Source organism: Saimiri boliviensis, chromosome 2, assembly GCF_048565385.1.
Source record: "Saimiri boliviensis isolate mSaiBol1 chromosome 2, mSaiBol1.pri, whole genome shotgun sequence".
NCBI classification, from domain to species: Eukaryota; Metazoa; Chordata; class Mammalia; order Primates; family Cebidae; genus Saimiri; species Saimiri boliviensis.
This window is the reverse complement of record NC_133450.1, coordinates 153,310,885-153,325,489: the sequence shown is the minus strand read 5'-3', so window position 1 is coordinate 153,325,489 and position 14,605 is coordinate 153,310,885. Positions and strand designations below refer to the sequence as shown.

Genomic DNA, 14,605 nt, shown 5'->3' with positions numbered 1-14,605 from the left:
CGAAACTCCGTCCTCAAAAAAAAAAAAAAAAAAAAAAAAAAAAAAAATGACCTAACACCATAAAAACCCTAGAAGAAAACCTAGGCAAAACCATTCAGGACATAGGCATAGGCAAGGACTTCATGATCAAAACACCAAAAGCATTGGCAACAAAAGCCAAAATAGACAAATGGGACCTAATCAAATTCGACAGCTTCTGCACAGCAAAAGAAACAGTCATTAGAGTGAAATGGCAACCAACGGAATGGGATAAAATTTTTGCAGTCTACCCATCTAACAAAGGGCTAATATCCAGAATCTACAAAGAACCAAAACAGATGTACAAGAAAAAAACAAATAAACCCATTCAAAAGTTGGTGAAGGATATGAACAGACACTTTACAAAAGAGGACATCGATGAGATAACCAAACATATAAAAAAAATGCTCATCATCACTGGTCATTAGAGAAATGCAAATCAAAACTACATTGAGATACCATCTCACACCAGTTAGAATGGCAATCATTAAAAAATCTGGAGACCACGCATGCTGGAGAGGATGTGGAGAAACAGGAACACTTTTACACTATTGGTGGGAGTATAAATTAGTTCAACCATTGTGGAAGACATGTGGTGATTCCTCAAGGACCTGGAAATAGAAATTCCATTTGACCCAGCAATCCCATTACAGGGTATATATCCAAAGGATTATAAATTGTTCTACTATAAGGACACATGCACATGAATGTTCATTGCAGCACTGTTTACAGTAGCAAAGACCTGGAACCAACCCAAATGCCCATCGATGAAAGAGACTGGACAGGGAAAATGTTGCACATATACACCATGGAATACTATGCAGCCATAAAAAACGATGAGTTCATGTCCTTTGTAGGGACATGGATTAACCTGGAAACCATCATTCTCAGCAAACTGACACAAGAACAGAAAATCAAACACCTGCGTGTTCTCATTCATAGGCTGGTGTTGAACAATGAGAACACATGGACACAGGGACGGGAGCATCACACACTGGGGTCTGTCGGGGGGAAATACGGGAGGGACAGCAGGGGGTGGGGAGTTGGGGAGAGATAGCATGGGGAGAAATGCCAGATAGAGGTGATGGGGAGGAAGGCAGCAAATCACACTGCCATGTGTGTACCTATGCAACAATCTTGCATGTTCTTCATATGTACCCCAAAACCTAAAATGCAATTAAAAAAAAGAAAACTTCAATATTAAAATCATATTTCAGTTCAGGTAATAATGTCAGCATATTCAATACACTGGCTATAGTTCTGAGATATGCCCTTTGAACAACTCACTCCAAAAATAAATAGAAATGGTCTTTAAAAGTTAAAAAAGAAAAAAAGAAAAAATAACAACCATAAACTCATCTGTTTAAATGGTTAAAAGGAAACCTTAGACAAATTAAATTTAACAGAATTTAATTAAATAGTTTTCAAATTGGGCAGCCTCCTCAGCCAGAGTAGGCTCAGAGACTCCATCAAAGCCATGTGGTCGAATAAGATTTTTGGACAGAGAAAGAAGAGTGGCAAACAGAAGTGAGGTACAGAAACAGCCAGATTAGTTACAGCTTTATGTTTGCCTTATATGAAAAGAGTGCCAACAGCTGGCCTCATTTGATCAAAATCCAAGAGTAGGTTATAGTCTGTTTACACATCTAGGTAGGTTAGACTTCACTGTGTACAGAGAAGCTTTTAGGCCAAATTTAAACCATGTAAGGAGCCAGCTTTAGGCGAAATTTGATTTAACAATATTAGTGACATATTTATGATAAATAACTATATTTTCAAAACAAAACATATTTGGTGAGAAGAATGGACTTGTTGCAGGACTTTTCCTTAGTTCAGCTAAAGACAAGGTTCTTGTCCATCCCATTTCTTTTTTTGTTTGTTTGTTTTGAGACAGTCTCCTACTGTTGCCTGGGCTGCAGTGCAATGGTGTGTTCTTGGCTCACTGCAACCTATGCCTCCCAGGTTCACGTGATTCTCCCACCTCAGCCTCCCAAGTAGCTGGGATTATAGGCACACACCACCACACCTGGCTAACTTTTTGTATTTTTAGTACAAAAAATACAAAGGGGTTTCACTATGTTGGCCAGACTGGTCTCGAACTCCTGACCTCATGATCCACCCGCCTTGACCTCCCAAAGTGTTGGGATTGCAGATGTGAGCCACTGCGCCCAGCCAGTTCTTATCAATCCCACAGCCACAGAAACTTAGGCTTGCAGACAGTTTAAAGGATAAGTAAAGCAGGATTTTACTGTTTGAAATGGGTAAAAGAAAAAAAAAAGGTGGTGGTAGCAGGGGAACAGGGATCCTCTGCAAGGCCATAGTCCACTGCTAGAGTGCTTCCTTCCAGGCTGGTTGAATCTCAGGTTCACAGAGGAAGAGCTAAAACTGGCCCGTTTGGGGATGTGTCTATCATTTCTCTCCCCTAATTTCCCAGAAGGTAAGATAAACTAGTTAGCTTTGGTTTGGTAACATGAAACTTTAGCAAGAGTCATTCCATTTGGTTTGGTCTATTTGGGCTTAGTGCAGAAGCACAGTCCAAATCAATGGCCTCCTACAAATTCTATTTGACATAAATAATAACAGTTCTCCCCTCCTCATGGGCAGCCATTTTCAATTTTTCTACCTGATTATTTTGAGAAAATATCTAAATAAAATGTTTGAGTTTTGGGGCTGGATGCAATGGCTCACATCTGTAATCCCAACACTTTGGGAGGCCAAGGTGGTTGGATCACCTAAGGTCAGGAGTTCGAGACCAGCCTAGCCAACATGGTGAAACCCCATCTCTACTAAAAATACAAAAGTTAGCCAAGCACGGTGGTGTGCACCTGCAGTCCCAACTACTCAGTAGGCTGAGGCAGAAGAACTGCTTCCACTCAGGAGGCAGAGGTTGCAGTGAGCTGAGATCGCACTTTACTCTAGCCTGGGCGACAGAGTCAGATTCCATCTAAAAAAAAAAAAAAAAAAGATCTCCCACTGCCTTGGGAATTAGAAAAACCAATTAGAGCTATATGTAAAGTAAAAGTAAATAGGCCCGAAGGGCTGGCCCACAAGGACCCCGTAAGAGCCTAGATTCCTTAACTTCCACTTTCAAGTCACAGCAGCCCCACTACCTACCTCTTAAGTTTGTGCTGTGTCCCAGATAAAGGAGTACATCACATCACCGAGTTCTAAGTAAGTGGGGTGCAATGAAACTTTCAGTAGAAGTGAAGCAAGAGTGGCCACGAGAAACAGACCTCTTGGACACCGAACTAGGAAGGAACAGGTGATTTATTTGGATGGGAGCAAGGCGACATAGTTGTCTAACAGCCAAGCTCATCTAACAAAGAGAAGCTCTGCCTTTATATAGGCTTACAACTCTAGACATTACACATGAAAGGGTCTTGGGTTTACAGCTTTAGACATTACACAAGAAAGCGTCTTGGGTTTATAGTTTTAGAAATTACATGTGAAAGAGTCTTGGTCCATGGAGTAGGTATGGGGTTGGGATTTGATCTTAAGTAAAAAGGATGCCTTCTAGAGAGATTCCCCCATACTATGCCTGCTATCTATAGGAAGGTGATTAAGGAGGCTCCAGTTGGCCAGCCTTTTCTTCTATTGAAATGCAGTGTGGAAGCCAAGGGGGAGGGGATCCTAGATGCTGTGTCTCTTTCCTCAGAAGCAAGATGCAAATACACACACACACACACACACACACACATGATTTTATTTATTTTCTCACTGGCACTGGCCTACTGCACTTAAACATTTCCATCAGACTCAAAAAATAATTTTAAGGCCAGGCGCGGTGGCTCACGCCTGTAATACCAGCACTTTGGGAGGCTGAGGCGGGCGGATCACAAGGTCAAGAGATTGAGACCATCCTGACCAACATGGTAAAACTCTGTCTCTAAAAAAAAGAAAAAAAAAAAGTAAAAAAAAAAAAAATTATTTCAGAAGAAAGAAAACATTTTACTTATTTTAGATCTTTTACTTATTAAGAGTTTTTCTTTTTTAGAAAAGATATAGGATCTTGCTATGTTGCACAGGCTGATCTCCAATTCCTGGCTTGAAGCAATCCTCCTGTCTCAGCCTCCTGAGTAGCTGGGACTACAGGTATACCACTGCTCCCAGCTTGACTTTTTTTATTTTACTGTAATGGAATGTGTTTTTATTCACCCATTGAAAAGCCTCTGCTACATATTAACATAAACTTGTCACTAATAAATCCTTCTTTTTTTTTTTTTGAGATGAGTCTCGCTCTGTTGCTCAGGCTGAAGTATAGTGGTGAGATCTTGGCTCACTGTAACCTCTGCCTCCCGGGTTCATTCTCCTGCCTCAGCCTCCTGAGTAGCTGGGATTATAGGCATGTGCCACCAAGCCCAGCTAATTTCTGTATTTTTAGTAGAGACAGTGTTAGCCAGGCTGGTCTCAAACTCCTGACCTCAGGTGATCCACCCACCTTGGCCTCCCAAAGTGATGGGATTATAGGTGTGAGCCAAAATAACCAGCCACTGATAAATCCTTCTTTAAGTAAGAAAATAATATAACATGAGCATAACTTTGCCTGAGTTTTGATGTCCTGGAGCCTTGTTGTTTCACATATAAAGTGCAGGTCAGCAAAAATTTAAATGAGGTAATATGGTATAATAGGCTTAACCCAGTAAGGGTACAATAAAGAATGGCTATTACTTTAACATGAATTCAGCTGAAATCCTGATAGGGCAACACCAATAACAAAGTTTCCCATATAGCTTAAAAACTGTTCTTTGTCATCCCCTCATCTACCCAATGGGAATGAGAGCTAGCCTGTTAGGCTGCTTCCAGGACCACTGAATGCTGGGAATCAACCATGCTATATCCTCTCATTTAACAGATGGGGAAGCAGAGGTCCAGGGAGTTTGGGAAACTTGTCCACAAAGGGGCTACTACTCTGTGGCTGCACTATGTCTAGGAACAGGGCTCTTTTTATCAACAAGACTATTTCTTTCCTTTATATGCCCCTTCACGTTTACAAGGCACCTCCTCAGCTCCACGATTTTATTTATTATGCTGTATCACTCAGCTCATGAAAATGGCTTTTTTTTCCTCCTTTCTTGTCTTTGGAAGATTTTTTGCATTCTTGTAGCAGCTCATGCCATACTAACCCTTAAACTAAAAAAAGAAAAAATATATATGTATGTATACACACACACACAGAGATATGTGAATATGTGGAAGAAACAGCACTAGGTCTCCCTGGACAACCCAGTGCAGGACACACCCTGGCAGTCACAAAGCACAAATAAGAAATGGGCTTCTCATGTGAGTTGCTTTCGATATTTCAATACTCAAGAGCTCAGAAAGGCTTACACTTTGAAAGAAGCCAGGGAACGTTTGCAGACTACACTTTAATGTGTCTCATTTTGAGACAGAACAGTGAGCAGGTTGACCAGCTGCTTTTCATGTACTTTTTGCAGTAAATCCTTCAAAAAATGAAGAGTAAAGACAACTCATTTCTTCTCCTGGAATTTTTCCTTCTTCTTATTTTGCTTTTCTAAAGGTTAACAACCTTAAAAATATTTAGGTAGAGTCATAAGACATTATAAAAGATAAGGGATGTCATGTGAGGGAGAAAATCAGACAATTCAAAAAAATCTTCAGTAGAAATTAAAAATCAGAATTTGGGGGCAAAGTAAGAGGCACCACATTCTTTCCACAGAGCTGTGACACATAGTCCAACTGTCCTGAAAAACAGGAATGAAAAAAAAAAACAAAAAAAACCAGAAAAACAGACCTCAGCTGCAAGCTGGGGTCTTGGCCTGAAAGCTTTTAACGTCCTTAAAACTGGGCTGGGCATCAAGCATCTTTTCCGGAATAGGCCAATGAAGACAAGTCCAATTTGGTTTTTAAGGCTTTAGTGAGCTCTGCGGCCAGCAGCTCATGGAGGGACACGCCGTCGTGGGAGTATACCCAGTTTTTCCCAGTCCAGTCATAACGCTTGGGTCCACTGGAAGACAAAAACACATAGTAATTCCAGAGCGCAGTCCTTCAGATGAACCACTGATTCCACAAACGCTGCCCCCCCCATGAAATTGACTGGAGTAAAGCTCCAGAAAATAACATGAAATGAACTACAGTATATATCTGATTTCTGTCTTCTTTTTTTTTTTTTTTTTTGAGATGGAATTTCATTCTTGTTGCCCAGGCTGGAGTGCAGTGGGGTAATCTTGGCTCACTACAACCTCTGCCTCCCGGGTTCAAGCAATTTTCCTGCCTCAGCCTCCCGAGTAGCTGGGATTACAGGCATGTGCCACCACACCTGGCTAATTTTGTATTGTTTTTTCAGTAGGGATGGGTTTCACCATGTTGGCCTGGCTGGTCTTGAATTCCTGACCTCATGATCCGCCTGTCTCAGTCTCTCAAAAGTGCTGAGATTACAGGCACGAGCCACTGGGCTTGGCCCTCGTGTCTTATCATAGCATCTAAGAAGATTTACACAATATATCTTCTGGAACAATTCCCAGAATGATTCTCAAAACCTGAAAAATCATTTGACTTTTACTGATAAAGTCTCCAGGTATCACACGCTGATCTCTAGCTTTTGCCACCTTACATATGATACCTGATATGCTAGAGCACTGTTTTAAAAATTAGGGCCACTTTTGTGCCTCTGATGCAACTTGTGCCTTACCTATACTATTATTAGTTATTAAAATGAAATTCACATAACATAAAATTAACCATTTAAAAATGAACAATTCGGTGGCATTTAGTACATTTATAATGCTGTGCAATCACTACCTCTATCCAGCTCCAAAACATCTGCAGCACCCCAAAGGGAGACCCAGCACTGTCGTTCCTTGGTATCCATGGAGAAGGGGTTCCAGGATCTGCAGATTCCCAATCTGTGGGTACTCAAGTCCCTGATATGAAATGGTACAGTACTTGCATCTAACCTAGGCACATCCTCCCGTATACTTTAAGTCATCTCTAGATTACTTATAATACCTAGTACAATGTAAAGGCTATGTTGATGGTTGTTATATATTTTTTAATATGTATCATTTTTGTTGTTTTACTGTGGTTTTCATTTTCAAATATTTGATCCAGGGTTGGTTGGATAGCAAATGCAGAACTCATAGATACAGACAGCTAACTATATCCATTAAACAGTTATTCCCCATTCCTTCCTCTCCCAGCACCCCAGTAATCATCTTTTTTATGAGATGAAGTTTCACTCTTGTTGTCCAGGCTGGAGTGCAATGGTGTGATCTTGGCTGACCAAAACCTCTGCCTCCCAGGTTCAAGCGATTCTCCTGCCTCAGCCTTCCGAGTAGCTGAGATTGCAGGTATCCACCACCATGCCCAGCTAATTTTATATTTAGTAGAGACGGGGTTTCTCCATGTTGGTAAGGCTGGTCTCAAACTCCCGACCTCAGGTAATCTGCCCGCCTTGGCCTTCCAAAGTGCCGGTATTACAGGCATGAGTCACTGTGCCTGGCCTAAAACTATTATTTTTTATTTTTTATTTTTTTGGAGACGGAGTTTCGCTCTTGTTACCCAGGCTGGAGTGCAATGGCGCGATCTCGGCTCACCGCAACCTCCGCCTCCTGGGTTCAAGCAATTCTCCTGCCTCAGCCTCCTGAGTAGCTGGGATTACAGGCACACACCACCATGCCCAGCTAATTTTTTGTATTTTTAGTAGAGACGGGGTTTCACCTTGTTGACCAGGATGGTCTCGATCTCTCGACCTCGTGATCCACCCGCCTCGGCCTCCCAAAGTGCTGGGATTACAGGCTTGAGCCGCCGCGCCCGGCCCAAAACTATTATTTTTAAAAAAACATTTTTCTTAATTCAATGTTAAAATCATGAAGTTGAGAGCCTGGTGGGCTAGTTCATCTACTTCAAGCTCATCCAGTGAACAATGGCACATGTACTTCACCATTGTGTGAACAGATTGGAGGCTGGCTTCTGCCATGTCTTGGTATACCAGATGTACATTCCAATTCCTCATGGCCTTGTGGATGGGTGGCCATGGCAGCAGATAATGCTGGTGCATGTGGCGCCCTGATTAAGGTAAGACCAGAGTGCACAGGAGCCCAGAAGAAAGTGCACCTGAGTCTGCCTGAGCTCTCAAGGAGGGCTTTTCCAAAGACCGAGGCTAGGAGGAACTCACCAGGAAGGGAAGCTTGGGCTATAAAGCATCAAGAATTCCTGCATTATTAACCAAATGCTGGGGCTAGAACCTCTTCCCAATATGGAGATAAAAAAATGAGTGAACCGGGCCGGGTGTGGTGGCTCACACCTGTAATCCCAGCACTTTGGGAGGCCGAGGCGGGCAGATCACGAGGCAGGAGATAGAGACCATCCTGACTAACATGGTGAAGCCCCATCTCCACTAAAAATACAAAAAATTAGCTGGGTGTGGTGGCATGCGCCTGTAGTCCTAGCTACTCGGGAGATGGAAGCAGGAGAATTGCTTGAACCGGGGAGGGAGAGGTTGCAGTGAGCCAGGAATGCACCACTGTACTCTGGCCTGGGCAAAAGAGTTAGACTCAGTCTCAAAAAACAAAACAAAACAAAAAACAAACAATGAGTGAAGTAAACCATCAGGGTCACATAAAAAGGACTAATAAACCACACCAAGCCCAAGGACTGTCACCTTGGCCCTGTACTCCGACGCTGCTATTGGGTTGCCAGGCAGAGCCTGAGTAACCTCCAGACCCTTCTACACTGCCTGAGGCACTCTGAGCACAGGAACTGATGCCCAGGTGTTCCTAGAACTCTCCTTTATTCCATCCTGCAACCTTCTTAGGGTGGGCAAGCTGGGAGGAAAGACCGCTGATCCACAGGACCTGAAAAGTTGTCAACCTAAGAAAACAAAACAGGCTGGTTCAGTGGCTCACACACGTAACCCCAGCACTTTGGGAGGCTGAAGTGGGAGGACTGCTTGAAGCCACAAATGTAAGACAGCCTAGGCAACAAGCCCATAATGACAAAGAAGAATTATTTTTAATTAAAACTAAATAAAATGAAAAAAGAAAACAAAAAAATTAGAAATGCAGCCCAATGAAAGATATTTTGAACCAATGTGAAATGCTAAGAAGAAAAAAACAAAAATTTTTTAAATATTAAACAATCTTTTTTTGAAAAATAGTGCCTTCCTAATGCTATCAATCAAACTTCAATAACAGCAAGTCAACTAATAATAGTTACTAAATTAACAACAGATCAGTCAAAAGTGCTTCAAAGAGAGCAGGACTGGCTGGTGTTCCGCTGAGTCTCTGGGCATTCAGGACCCAGCTACAGGGAAAACAGAATTAAACTGGCTGGAGGCCTGGACCCAAGCCCTTGCATTGTGACCCGCCTCCCTCGTGGGGTCCCTGGCAGCCCATGGTCCCAAGGGCACTTCTGGGCTCCTGTCAGCTGTGGGTGGTGCCCCAGGAGCCAAAGGTCACTTGGAAAAGGCTGGAACTTGGCCTCATAGTCAGCTGCTTTCTGACTGTTGTGGTCATTTTCTTTTTGGAGTGTCTGGAGCACTCTCTCAGCAGACACGGTGGCCATCCAGCCTTCCTGGGCTGTTTTCTTTCTTTTTTTTTTTTTTTAAGATGGGGTCTCACTCTGTCACCTCACTCTGTCACCTAAGCTGGAGTGGTGTAATCTCAGCTCACTGCAACCTCTGCCCCCCAGGCTCAAGCAATCCGCTCACCTCAGCCTCCCAAGTAGCTGGGACCACAGGCATGCACCACCATGCCTGGTTACTTTTTATATTTTTGGTAGAGACAGGGTTTCATCATGTTGCTCAGGCTGGCCTTGAATTCCTGAGCTCAAGTGATCTGCTGCCTCGGCCTCCCAAAGTGCTAGGATTATAGGCATGAGCTACTGTGCCTGCCCCCTGGGCCATTTTCTTATAGCAGAGGATCTCCCCCTGACAACTGGAAGTGTCTTTCTTCAATTCCTGGGCCAGGTTTTGGGCCATCTTCTTGGTCATGGGTGTGACACATGCAGTTCAAGTTTTCATGCACCTTCCCTATCCTCTGGTAGAGGTTTGGGCAGCAGGCGGCCGCCTTTGTGGACTCCCGCTATGGCCTCATCACATGTTTTTGGTGCAGTTCAGGCAGAGAGGGCAGCATCAGCTACAGCCTCAAGGGCTTTGTCTCCCGCTGTGCCCTTGCGTCCTGTACTCCCTGAGCAGTTTGGACTTGAGCTGTGAGTTCTTTGGTTTGCTTCTACAATCTTCCCCTCAAGACATTCGAAAGATGCACCTAAGTCACGATTGTCATCCACACTCTTCAGAGGGACTTGTGGCTGGAACGCTGAGGGACCACCATGTCCAGCTTCCCTGTTCCCTTCCACTGACAAGTCCCTATTGTATCACCCTTGAGCAGAGGCAGGATACTCAGCGGGGTGTGGGGCAGGGAGGTCAGCTGCTTTACTCCAGCATTCATGGCCTGTTTCATTCCTGCCTTGGTCTTTCCTTCTTCTCCCCTTTGAGACAGAATCTTGCTCTGTCACCCAGGTTGGAATGCAGTGGCATGATCTCAGCTCATTACAACCTCCACCTCTTGGGTTCAAGCGATTCTCCTGCCTTAGCCTCCCAAGTAGCTGGGATTACAGGTGCCTGCCACCAGGCCCAGCTAATTTTTTGTATTTTTAGTAGAGGTATTTGGTATTTTTAGGGTTTCGTCATGTTAGTCAGGCTGGTCTCAAACTCCTGACCTCAAGTAATCTGCCTGCCTCGGCCTCCCAAAGTGCTGGGTTTACAGGCGTGAGCCACCATGTCTGGCCCCCTCTTCTCATTTTCTGCCTGCAAGCATTGCTTCTGTCTTGCAATTTCTTGGTCAGACTGCTCTGCAGTTTGCTGACGGTCAGTGCTGTCATTCAGATCATCTGCATTTGCCCCTGAAGATCCTCTCCATGGTGCTGTGAAGCATGCAGGACGTGCTTTGCATCAGTCACTCAGGAAGTTCAGGAGGCCTGCTTTTTTCACGCTTTTTCAGAAATTAACCTAGGCCCTGACGGGAGGACCTGCTCATTTCATCTGGAACCCTTGAGAAGAGAGTTTGGAGCAGTCAAGGACTGTCCTCCGGCATGGTCGACATAAGGCCATCACCAGCCTGAGGCGCTGGCTGCTTCTTGGCCCTGGCCTTTCTGTGGACCTCATCCTGGGCCAATTCTCCCCTTCTTAGCATGTCATCTCCTGACTGTAAAGACTACCATAGTAGTGCATGCCTGCATCACCCAGGGTATCCACAGGTTCACTGGCACTAGTCCCAGGATTCTGCATATTACTAGCACTGCCGCCCACAGGAGGGCCAGCAGCAGCTGAGTAGGGTGTCATGGCAGCCAGCAGGCTCTCTGTGGCTCCCCAGGGCTCCGTAGCTCTGCCTCCACTTGCCAGTGGTGTGTGGGCCACAAATGATCACTCGGAACCTAGGGGGTGTTCTGTCTCTAACACAAACCAGGGCCTATCATCACTGTAGACCTGTTGGGCTGGGGGGAGGGGAGGCACCCCTTGTTCTAGAAAATCATATCCCTGATTTTGCTGTATAAAAATCAGGATTTTAAGATGGGGTCTTAAAAAAAGTGACATTTTGCAATGCCTTGGGGGAGTCGAAAGAGCTCACAGTAGCCGCTTAGCACTGGCCACTCCAGGCGCCACCTGGCCCTACAGCATAGCTAGTGGGTCAAAGCAGGGCCAGGCTGTAGCCCCGTGTCCACACGTGATCCTCTCAGGGCAGTGTGGTGGCCTGCCTCTGTCCCTGCTGAGGCTCATTATCTATTTCAAGTTTCCTTCTGCTGCAGGGAAGCCTGGTCCCACCTACAAACAGTCTGTCTCCCTTGCTAGATTAAGCTCCTTGAAGATGGGACTGGGTTTCCTTCATCTCCCTATCTCCAGTAGCTCATCAATGTGCATTATACGCTAGAGGCTCAGTCACTTTTTGTCCTGTTTTCTTACTGACCCTACTCTGACTTAGGACATGTCACTTTCCCCACTGGACCTCCATATTCACATCTGTGAGTAAGAGTAAGTGGGTAAAGGCCCTTGTAGGTTTAAAACCCCTCTAATACAGAGACCTCTGAAACTAGAGGCAGAAGCCGAGGAGTGGTGAACAGAGCATCTTCCCGGCTTGATGGCAGGGGCCTGCAGCTCTGGCTATGAGGGTGGCTCCTTGCTAGTTGAATGCCTCTGCAGAATTCCACCCTAGTTTCCAAATCAGACTCAAGGATGATCTTTATTGAGTGACTGGAACGCTGAGGGACCACCATGTCCAGCTTCCCTGTTCCCTTCCACTGACAAGTCCCCATTGTATCATCCTTGAGCAGAGGGAGGACACTCAGCGGGGCATGGGGCAAGGAGGTCAGCTGCTTTACTCCAGCATTTTTTTTTTTTTTTTTTTTTTTTGAGGCTTTGTTATTGACACAACAGCTTCTGGAAATCTTTTCCATAGAGAGTATGGGGGTTTCCTTGGCCAAGTTGGGCGGGTGTAGGCTCCGACTGCCTGGTAGCCACTGCCTGGGCTGCAGCATGTCCACAACCTCCTGCTCCTCTACAGAGGTTTCTCCAGACATTACCGAGTGTGGTCATGTCATTTGCCACAGGTATAAAAACGACAACAGCCCAAAGCCACGGAATCCTGCCGCGGAATCCTGTGCTCTCACAGGCACAGCTACACGGTGCTCCAGTGCTCCAGCCTGCTCCTTCCAAGAAGACAGGTGTGGGACGGCCAGGGTCCCGCCGGCTGTTCCGGATTCTTAAGTCTGTGTGGGCAGCAGGCCAGGAATGGGGAGAGCCACCCTGGTGGTGAGGGCCCATGGTGGGATGGCTGTGTTAGACAGGCAGCATCCTGGCCTCCAGTGACCAGCAGAGTGGCTTGGCCTCCAGCCCCCACTTTTCTACAGAGGCACTGAGAGCTTGTGCTCAGGACTTGCTTCTCATCCTCCCTTTGCCCAACTCCTACTGGGAGGTGGCCTCTCTGGATCTGTCAGAAACGGGTGCAGGAAACGGAGGCGCCTGAGGTGGATGCGGGAGCCTGTGGTCTCTGGGTGTGGCCTGCTCCGACGGAGGCACCTCTTCGGTCCCGCCCTGGCCCCCCTATATATATATACATTTCCCCCTGCCTTTTTTTTAGGAAAATAGTATTTGTGACAGTAAATGGCTTGCTCAGCAGATCTTTCCAAATTCCCACATGAATGACAGATTTTAAAATAGAACACCTGAATTTCTAAGGAGTTATTATTATCCAGCAGCATATGCTTCTGAACACAGCTGGGGTAGGAGCCTATTGCTGAGCAGAGTGCCCAAATACCATATGGACATTTTCAGTCTCCAGATATAGGGAAAATTCTTTTGGGGTAATGAAGAAATTAAAAAGATAAAGTTAGCACGTTGTCATCATTGCTTCATGTTTTATCTCAACACTTGCTATTTCTACAAGTCTACAATATATACCATAAAGAAAAGTGCCTGCTTGATATCCATAAAGCCACTCATCCCCAAAAGTGATCGCTGGACTGAGCCAATCCACCTTGTTCCCAGGAGATGAAGGATAAGAATGCACAGGCCGAAGCACAGCCAGGATCAGGAAGAGAGACTGAGGCTACAGAGGCTAACTGGCCCACAGAGGTTAAAATCCTTCAACCTCTAGTATGCTAACGGTCTAAAAACCAATACGATCTGTGAATTAGGGCCTTCCTAGAATGACAGTGATTTCTAGTGCTTTCTGTTGAACTCTAGTGCACTTCCTGAATAAGAGCATGGAGAAAGGAAGCATAACACTATTTATTCTGAAGAAAGCATTACATATCACAGAATGATAAATGGTGTAATATTAATTGCCTAAAAAATGATGTCAATATTAGGGGGCAGAGTAAGGACATAATTTTTTTTTTTTTAATTGCATTTTAGGTTTTGGGGACATGTGAAGAACATACAAGATTGTTGCATAAGGATATAATTTTTTAAAAATGCAAATGCCATTAGTCTTTCAAAGAATTCTATGCCGGTTTTATCTGGCCCTTTCCCAATTCACAGTCAACATCTCTCTTTGGAAGCGCTAATGAATGACTGGATGTGAGACCTTTGTGAGCATTTCTCTTTTACTTTCTTACAACCACTTCAACAGCAGCCAGGCTGATGAGGGATGAGGGACGCCTCACCCTGCATGTTCTCAGGCTTTCAGATGCTATGCATTGCACATTGTGTCTCCAACACAATCTTTTATTCCTCTAGATTGAAAGCACATGAATGGAAAAGGCAGGAGGGATTAAATGCTCCAGAGCAGCAATATAAAACACTCTCCCACCTCCACAGGGTACACAACCCAACCCTGCAAAGGAAATTCAAATAGCCCTTTACCTGAGATGCTCAAAACAAGTAGAGGTCAAACTTTCCTTGCTTTGAAGACAAAATGCAACTGTTCAAATGCTACAAGATCAAAAGTAGCTTTTTTTGAAGTCGGCAATGATTTAATAGATGAAAACTGTCTAGGCTGGATTTGGAAAAGTTAGAAACTACTCACTTCAGACCTTCTTAATATCCTGATGCCTGCTTATAGTAGGCAAATTTTTCATGAGGGAGAAGTTATATAACTAGAGTAAACGTTCCTACTGAGAATGAGAGAGGCTG

The 14,605-nt window shown here is 44.7% G+C and overlaps 1 protein-coding gene across 8 annotated transcripts in view; it reads right to left on the bottom strand.

The window, feature by feature from the left end:
• The window catches only part of FXN (frataxin), a 69,672-nt gene that overhangs the window by 31,358 nt on the left and 23,709 nt on the right, over positions 1-14,605 (bottom strand). The window contains exon 5 of one of the 8 annotated variants that reach the window (XM_039461536.2): positions 5,366-5,983. The exons of the other annotated variants lie outside the window; for them this stretch is intronic. Coding sequence (XP_039317470.1) covers positions 5,833-5,983 — 151 coding nt within the window. The 3' untranslated portion in view covers positions 5,366-5,832. Of the gene's footprint in view, positions 1-5,365; positions 5,984-14,605 lie in introns of those variants that run through there. 8 annotated transcript variants of the gene reach the window in all.